The sequence below is a fragment of the Grammomys surdaster genome, unplaced genomic scaffold (genome assembly GCF_004785775.1).
Source record: "Grammomys surdaster isolate TR1022 unplaced genomic scaffold, NIH_TR_1.0 62, whole genome shotgun sequence".
Taxonomy (NCBI): domain Eukaryota; kingdom Metazoa; phylum Chordata; class Mammalia; order Rodentia; family Muridae; genus Grammomys; species Grammomys surdaster.
Window position 1 is genome coordinate 111,858 of NW_021604564.1, and position 9,313 is coordinate 121,170.

Sequence of the window (9,313 nt, forward strand, 5' to 3'; positions counted from 1 at the left end):
TTCTTTTGGACATCCACGTTACTCATTCAATTTTTCTCTGAATACTACACTTGGTTTGTATGCATACCCACACAGCAGTACATAATACAAATATTGTTGAAACTTAAATAAGGGCCAGTGAGTTCACTCTTCAGTTTAGGGTTTTTGTTGCCAAACTTAACTAGCTGTGTTTGATATCTAGTACTCACATAGACTACAAAAAGCACACACTTCCAACTTGTCCTGTAATAGGCACATGCACACCATTGCAGAGGTGTATCATTTACTTGTGTTTCTGAGAAAGTGTTAAGAACAAATTTTAGGCCATAGAATAAACTAAAATAATCCAAAATATAATCAATGACAATATAAATATTTTGATTCACAAATAGATTTTATTATTCAAATTGTCTGGTATTCTTATATTTTGGAGTGACAATATATCTAAAATTTGAAAATGAAACAATATTTTAATGAAGAAATGGTTCTACTAATCTTAATCAAACACCACTGAGAAATTGAGATGGGAAAATGAATGTAGTATGCAAGGCTACACCTCATTTCTTAGATTGCTGGGGGATTTTTTCAGTGTGAATTCCTTCATGCTTTTGAAAAGTACTAAGACATGCAAAGGCTATACCACAGTGATTACATTCAAAGGGTTTCTCTCCAGTATGAGTTCTTTCATGCTTGTTAAGACTACTGCTATATGCAAAGGTTTTACCACATTGATTACATTCATAGGGTTTCTCTCCAGTATGAATTCTTTCATGGATTTGAAGATACCTTTTCCGTGCAAAGGCTTTACCACATTGAGTACAATTATAGGGTTTCTCTCCAGTGTGTGTTCTTTCATGGATTTGAAGAGTACTGTGACATGTAAAGGCTTTACCACATTGATTACATTTATAGGGTTTCTCTCCAGTGTGTGTTCTTTCATGCTTTTGAAGATTACTGTTACATGCAAAGGCTTTACCACATTGATTACATTTATAGGGTTTCTCTCCAGTATGAATTCTTTCATGCATTTGAAGATAACTATTACATGCAAAGGCCTTACCACACTGATTACATTTATAGGGTTTCTCTCCAGTATGAATTCTTTCATGTATTTGAAGATACCTCTTACATGCAAAGGTTTTACCACATTGACTACATTTATAGGGTTTCTCTCCAGTATGAATTCTTTCGTGCATTTGAAGAGTACTGTGACCTGTAAAGGTTCTACCACACTGACTACATTCAAAGGGTTTCTCTCCAGGATGAATTATTTCATGTATTTGAAGATAACTGGAACATGCAAAGGTTTTACCCCATTGATGGTAGTCATGCTTTGTGTCTCTAGTATTAGTTCTACCTACTTGATTACTATTCTGGTGTGTAATGAGTTTGTCTTCGTGATTATATTCACAGCATTTCATTTCCAAATGAGTTCTTCGGTGTAACTGTAAAGAGGATTTACCACATTGATTCCACTCACAGAGGTCCTCTTCACTGTAGGTTGTCTTCTGTATTTGAAGACACCTGTGATGAGTTAAGCTTTGACTACTTGGCTCACATTGATCACTTCCTTTTCCCATATGAGTTTGCTTACGTCTCTGAAGAGGACTGGAAGAACTCAGAGATTTACCACACTGATTGCATTCATAACATTTTCCTATAGTGTGAGTCACACTACATGTGCAAAGTGAACCAGGACAGACAGAAGACTTTCCACCTTTCTTGTACTCATAGGGCTTTTCTCCAATGTCAGTATTTTGATGTATTCCCACTGAAGCTGGAAAGCCAAGTACTTGTAAACTTGTATCCCATTCACCTCCTCTTCTCACAAAGGGAATGACTACATATCTTCTAATTGTTCCAGGAAAGAGATCAGAGGTACACTGCTTCTTTCCATATCCAGAGGGACAGTTGATATACCTATTAAAGGAAGAATAAAAAGTAAAAGATGTTTATATTCATACACTTTAACCTTTTGTTCCTCAGACACATGTGGTTTAGGGATTCAAGGATCTCTACTACTGCACCTTCTTGACTCTCATAAACGACCTCTCGCACTATACTATGATACACCCTACAAGTATATGAGTAACACTAGCTTTACTGAGGAGGATTTGCTTAAAACAGGTCTTGGACATACATTAATCCCCTAACCAATATGCTTACATTTTCTGATATTTGAAGAGTGTAAAACTAAATGGATGGACTGTAGTTTTTAAAACAAAATCCCAAACATTAAATTTACCAAATGAAGACTCGGGAGCCAGAAGCTGTGGTGAAAGCCTGCTAGCTCAAGGGAGGCAGAGAAAACACCCAGCTGACCTTCCTACTCCACCAATGTCACAGAAGCAAAAGCTCCTTCTTCTGCTCCATGCTATCTTAAATACCCTTGAACTCAAAGATCCTCCTTTTCCTTTCCTGGGTTTTCTCCCTGTCAACTGGTCAATAGCTCTACCTCATTCACTTTACTAAACACTTGTTTACAGAAAGCTCTTGGGTTAAAGGTGTGTGCCAGACCTGAGCCATACCACAACAACAAACAGGTTTTTCCAGTTCACAATCTTGGGTTCAGAATGTGACCAAATGTCCCACAACAAAGGACAGTACTACAACAGGGTTCTCAAGTGCCTTTGATTGAAACTGTGACATCTGTTAAGGCCTTGTGCCCTTTCCTGTTTCTTAAAGGAATAATTTTTAAACACTTATCAAATACCTGACATTGAGAAATATGGTGTTGTGAGAATTTAATAAGCCTTACAAAGCTATGCTTTGTTAAACGTTTTTTGTTTTTTGTTTTTTTTTTCATTAAAATTTCAGGGTATGGTGCTGGAGAGATGGCTCAGTGGTTAAGAGCACTGACTGCTCTTCCAGAGGTCCTGAGTTCAATTCCCAACAACCACATGATGGCTCACAATCATCTGTAATGGAATCTGATGACCTCTACTGGTGTGTCTGAAGACAGCTACAGTGTACTCATATACATAAAATAAATATTTAAAAAAACATTATGTCTCTTTAGCCAGACAGTGGTGGTGCATGTCTTTAATCCCAGCACTTGGAAGGCAGAGGCAGGCAGATTTCTGAGTTCGAGGCCAGCCTGGTCTACAGAGTGAGTCCCAGGACAGCCAGGGCTACACAGAGAAACCCTTTCTTGAAAAACCTAAAAATAAATAAATAAATAAATAAATAAATAAATAAAATTCAAGGTACATTAAAATTTCTTTAGAAGCACATATGTATCTGCTTGCACATGACATGAAAATTACCTTCCATGTCTTCCAGAACTTTGACAATTATCTTCAATATTGTGGTCTTCCCATATGTAGCCTAAAACACAGTACCAAAATGTATATTACTGGAAATTACGCAAAATATAAATTATTATATTCTGTGACCCTTATAATGCCCAATTTATTCACATTTTTCCTCTTTCACAATCAAAATCACAGAAGAGCACCCAACTCTAACAAAGGCTTGTCCCCTAAGTTAAAAGGTGAAGAAAAATTCACATTATTACCTATATAAGTAAGGTTCCAGTAGGTTTCCAGCATCACATCTTTGTAGAGACTCTTCTGAGAAGGATCCAGCAAAGCCCACTCTTCTCGGGAGAAGTTCACATGCACATCGTCATAGGTCACTGCATCCTAAAGTATACCATGTATGTATGTATGTGTGTGTGTGTGTGTATGTGTGTGTGTGTATATGATATATATATATACATCATATATTATATATATGGTATATATATTTAAATATATAAAGAATACATATATATGTAATAGAAATAATGAGACTGACTGCATTATAAATGCACTTCATTGAAAATATATTTACATAATTCTGTGTGCCTAACATATTAATTCCAAGTCAGAGGTTTCAAATGCAATCACCAACTCATTTTGGAAAGAAACAGTAAAGGAGAATAATGCCTCTCATTTCTATTCACACTGAATAAGGAGGACTTTGCAGGAGAAATGCCTACTAACATATTCAAAGACAGACAAACAGAGGGGCATAATTGAGCAAAATTACTAACCTCAAAAATGGAGGAAAAAGATGAGTGTGGTGGCACTCACCTTTAATCTCAGACCTCAGGAGGCAAAGGCAAGTGAATCTCTAATTTTGGGGCCAACCTGTTCTATGTAGTGATCCTCAAGACAAAGGGACATAAGGAGACCCTGTCCCAAAGAAAAATACAAAAAATAGACAGAAAGCACACAGGGACTCACAACATTCCTCCAAAGAGTTAAACACTCACTCCAGAAACGTACTTGTCTGTCAGAAACTGGAGGGACCTTGTATAGACTATAATGCTACTATAGTGTTCCTATAAAAAGTGCAATTTTAATAAGTTACTGACTGACAGTCAAAGGGTTCTCAAAAAGACTAATACAATAATGATCCTAAGAAAATAAAACATTAACAACACCAACAAAAATATAATAAGCTATGAAAAGATGACTTTACAATGAAGATCACTTATTTTTGCAAAGAACCTGGATTAAACCCAGGCCTCAATTTGAGGCTCCCAATCATTCCTGGCCAGGAGAATCCAATGCTCTCTTCTGACTTCAGTGAACACCAGAGTTTCACATGGTTCGCATCTATAAATATAGGCAAAAGACTCAAGCACATATTTTAAAAGTTAAAAAAAAAAAAACTGAAGTGGCCTGACATAATTGTAGCCATTTTGTATGTAGCCTCTGTGTTGCACATAAGGTGAAAATAAGTTCATCCTTTTTAGGAGTTATTACTTTAACTGACACAGAAACATGTTACTAACAAACCAAAAAGTTATGGTTGAATTACTTATGCTCTGTGTCTTGGGGTTTTACTACTGTCAGTAGACACCATGACCAAGGCAACTCTTAATTGGGACATTTAATTGGACAACATTTAATTGGGGCTGGCTTATAGATTCAGAGGTTTAGTCCATTATCATCAAGGTGGGAACATAGGAGCATGCAAGCAGGCAGGGTGCAGGGGGAGCTGAGAGTTCCACATCTTCATCTGAAGGCTTCTAGAATCCTGGCTTTTGGCAGCTAGGATGAGGATCTCTTACAGCTCACACCCATAGTGACACACCTACATCAACAGGGCCATACCTTCTAATTGTGCCACTCCCTGAGCTGAGCATATACAAACCACCGAACTGTTATCTCAGTGTTCTGAAATTCCCCCGTGCACTACCTATCCATCACCTCTCTTACTTCACCTAGGACCAATCAGCTTAAAGTTTAGCTGATAATATTTTGTCTAGCTAGCCAAAAATGTTGTACCACTTCTGTGCCTACCTTATAAACTTTTGATCATGGTTTTTCCTATAAAACGCCTGCCCTGAGAACAGACAGTACCACATCTAGGCTCCCAAGTACTTTTTGTGGTCCTGATCCATCGTAAGTGTTCAATACATTTTCATTATATCTGAGACTGGTGTCTGAGTGGTCAGTATGTGGCTAATCCCAGACCTCAACAAAAACATACAGAGAGAATGCTATAAATCTAATTCTGGAGATCAGTATTAATGTCATGTATGAATGCCATCCTGGTGTAAAAAAAATTATACCCTCTGCCAAAGTTATGAGTTAAGATTTGAGTGAAGCTCAGCACAATAACAAATATTAGACACATAGAAATACACAATTCAACAAGACAAAAATATGAAGATAAATCTATCAGGCTAGAAAAATGACTTGCCAAAAAATGCTTCTATTTTACTGAACATTATACAGGAATAGCGTCTGTAAAAGTGGTGATGGTGTCACTATATGAAAGGGGGCTACTCAGTTTCCACCAGACAGAATACACAAGTGTGATGACGGTATTAACACTCAAAGCCCGATTCCAGGGACTACCTTCCTTTAGGAAGGAACTGTAAGTACCCCAGTGAAGACCACAGAACAGAGACAAATGCTTAAATACATCATCATACCTGGAACATGTTTCATTCAACCCACCACATTTTCGCATAGGACATTACACACATACATAACAACAGCATTTACCCTGACACCAAACACCTCCATAGTATGTCACAATCCCAACACTGTTGAAACATCCAAAGTTTCTTTGAACACTCAAGGCAATCTCTTAACTTTGACATCTTATAAATTCACTGAATATTTAACCTCTGAGAACTGTACATCCATCAGGGACCTGTGCCTGATGGGGGATAGCCTCACTTAGCAGGAAATGAGCTAACCTTGAGTAGAAGGCATCTGTGTAGTATGCTGCCATCTTGGCTAGTATGTTAATATGTTAATATTATATTACAATGCAGAATTTGAGCTACAAATTCAACAACTGCCCAATAAAAAGTGTCACCCTTTTGATGCCCAAGGAAACTGATGAGAATAAGTAACCATGAATGAAAAAAAAAATAATCAGCACACGAAACCGGATAAATACTGAACACAGTTACAACTTCTAACTTCAAAACATCAAAAACGGCCAGGCGGTGGTGGCACACGTCTTTGATCCCAGCACTTGGGAGGCAGAGGCAGGCGGATTTCTGAGTTCGAGGCCAGCCTGGTCTACAGAGTGAGTTCCAGGACAGCCAGAACTACACAGAGAAACCTTGCCTCGAAAAACAAAACAAAACACATCAAAAATAGCTGCAACAAAAAGAGAAAATATAAACAGCGAGAAAAAAAATAGACAAGAGATAGAAAAAAAATTCTTCCAAATAGGGAGTAGACAATTCCTCTGGCTGGGATACAGGCTTACTTAATATAACCTTCCCTACACTGTCAAAAAAAGAGATTAAACAACTGGAGGCCTCCAAACTCAGGTTTAAGTATGTATGTTTCCCTCCCCATCCAGTTCTCTCAGTGAACCAGAAAAACAGGACTGCATAGTACTTTCTGGGGAAGAATACAGATCAACAGAACCTGAGAGCAAACTTAGAAAAAATAAGAATTAAAATGGAGTAAATAGTGATGAATGAGGCCAGGAAACCCAGTGAGTCTGGCCTAACACACGTGACTGGACCACCAAGGAATCTACATGCCAGTGTGTTAATAACACAGACTTTGCACCTGCACAGAATTAACTGCAGACGGATCCTACACCTGAACGTCAGGTGCCACGTGCAGAACGTCTAGAAGACTCTAGAGAAACTAGGGTTCTGCGAGTCAGCACATCTGCCTTCCCTGGTGACAGTAAAAGCAGCTGAGGCGCTCGCTGCATGGTGACGTCAGCAACAACGTTGTTTTCACTCAAGGGCCCGCGCCCCATACTCTGCGCAGGCGCAGCCGGGGGATCTAAGTCAGTCAGTCGTCTTGCTTCCGCTTGGGAGGTGCAGTGACCTCAGAAGAACAAACAGAATCACGTCAAGCCGCGGGTCTGACCCCCGGTTCCCGCACCCCGGGACGAACCCCACACAGTCTCCCGCGGCTCCTCCCCGCGTGGGGACGGCAGCCCCGCTCACCATGGCGTGGATCCCAAGCTCGCCCCGATCTCCTCAGCTACAAGCAGCAGGTTACAGACCTGGACACGGAACCACAAGAGCCTCCCTCAGGCACGAGCCCGAACCTTTAGTATTAAGGAACGGAAGTGCTCTCCCCCTCTGACTGGCGAGTCTGTGTGGAGGCTGTGATTGGCTAGTGAGGCCTGAGTGACAGCTCCCTAAAGAAGGGTCACACCACAGTAGTTCCCAGCCCTGGGCTTCGCTCAGGCACAAAAGTGTCCCGGACCTGTAGAGACTGGAGTTGACGTAGAACTTGCGCCTGTTAGCCTACAGGCGGTTCCACAAGCCTACTCTCAGGGATCTAGCAGAGGCTTGTGTCATCATCGGCTGCCATCCCCCTGCTGACGCCACCAGGTGCGCCTGGCCTGTTTGGAGGATGAATGTATCCACCAGCCAGCCTCCCGAGCTCTCCCTACTCAGCGGGCCTTCTCTCTGTTCCCAATGTGCGCTCCCTTTCTCTGTCTACCTTCAGTGCTCTGCTCCACGTCTGTCTGCCTGTCTGCATGTCCACTTGTCTGCCTCTATTCCCTTTCCCAGGACCTCACTCCTCCCCTCCCTGCTCCCATAATGCTTTTTTACACCAGATGCATGGCGTAATTTCTCAGGACACACTTCGGTTCGGTCTGCCAAAGCTACTTCCCCTCAGTACATTGTGTTTCCTAACAGCCAGACTGCAAAGTCGTCCCTGCTCTACTGCCCTCAGTAGGCACTGCTGCTTAATCTAGGCACAAGGTCTCTAGCATACGCAGATCAGTAGACAACCTGAAGTGGAATGATCCACCTGCCTCACAGCTGACAGGGCGCCCAGACTGTCCAGGTCAAATTTAAACCACCTGGTTGATATTCACCAGGCATCATCCATTTTAAAGAGACTCCTCGGCATTGCTCACACTTCTCTGAGGTAAACATTGGTAGCCAAAACACTAACCCATTCCCAGCCTTTAGTGTCGCACTGGCTCATCATGCCAGCACTTGGGAGGTGGAGTCAGGGCATCAACAGTTTAAGCCTGGCATAAAGAGTGAGATCGGGAACAGTCAGGGATACACAAAGAAATCACCCTGTCTCAAAAAACAAAGTTTAAACAGGTTTGGTCTATGAACCCAAACACCAACTATTCTGGTCCCAAAGGAGAGGTGACCAGAGTGAGAACCTGGGATGAGAAGACAAAAATAGAAAGTTTGGCATCAGTATGTCTTGCATAGCGTGTTGGATCATGTTAAGCAAGTTTATTAAGATGATAAACAGCTCTGATACACTATAGGTAGAGAATGAGACAATCAGCAGAAAGATAATTTAGCAACGTTGGCTACAAGGACACAGGATACCTCAGAGTGAGCACACACTGGCCATGAGACTGACAACTGAAGACGATGATTCCCTTGACTCCTTCAAGATGCTCGCTCAAGCACCAGACCAGACCTTCCCAAGTCTGCCCTTGGAGAGGTCACAAAAGTAATGTCCTTTGGTGCTTTCACTAGGGCATCTGAGAAAGCCTTGGATAGGCCTAGCTCCCCAAAGGTTCACCTCCCGCCTAAACAAAAACACATGAGAATAGGACGGAATCAGTGCATGGGAAGATAGGGCTGAGAAAGAAGGACTAGTAGGTTGGAGATGAAATCCACATAATGGGGAATAGCAAAGTATTAATGACACCAAAAGTTGGTTTTAAAAACCATAATTGAAACACATTTAGCTAAACTACTTTTTGAAAAATGACAGACACAAATTGGTAATTTCCCACATGAATTTTAGAGGTAAGAGTGGTGGTCTGTTCTTGGAATCCCACTACACTGAATGAATGAGTCAAAAGCATCGTAGGTTTAAGGCCTGATATGATTACAGGCTTTGTTTACAAAATACTTGGT

General features: G+C 40.8%; 1 protein-coding gene across 2 annotated transcripts; it reads right to left on the reverse strand.

The window, feature by feature from the left end:
- Window positions 1-352: 352 nt before the first annotated feature.
- Window positions 353-7,486, reverse strand: LOC114617630 (zinc finger protein OZF-like). Of its 2 annotated transcripts, XM_028763262.1 has the most exons (5): window positions 7,409-7,472; window positions 7,017-7,286; window positions 3,497-3,623; window positions 3,246-3,306; window positions 353-1,899 (listed from the first exon to the last, which is right to left on the reverse strand). In XM_028763262.1, the coding sequence occupies exons 3-5, from the start codon at window positions 3,528-3,530 to the stop codon at window positions 537-539; spliced, it is 1,458 nt and encodes a 485-aa protein (XP_028619095.1). In that variant the 5' UTR covers window positions 3,531-3,623; window positions 7,017-7,286; window positions 7,409-7,472; the 3' UTR covers window positions 353-536. The 2 variants fall into 2 exon arrangements, with proteins under 2 accessions (XP_028619095.1, XP_028619089.1); XM_028763256.1 differs by lacking the exon at window positions 7,017-7,286 and having other exon boundaries at window positions 7,409-7,486.
- Window positions 7,487-9,313: the final 1,827 nt, after the last annotated feature.

Excerpts from the sequence above, each read along its gene's own strand:
- LOC114617630 (XM_028763256.1), bottom strand. Across the intron at positions 3,307-3,496 it reads CTGGAACCTTACTTATATAG|GCTACATATGGGAAGACCAC; the intron begins GTAATAATGTGA and ends ACTGTGTTTTAG. Across the intron at positions 1,900-3,245 it reads AGTTCTGGAAGACATGGAAG|GTATATCAACTGTCCCTCTG; the intron begins GTAATTTTCATG and ends TTCCTTTAATAG.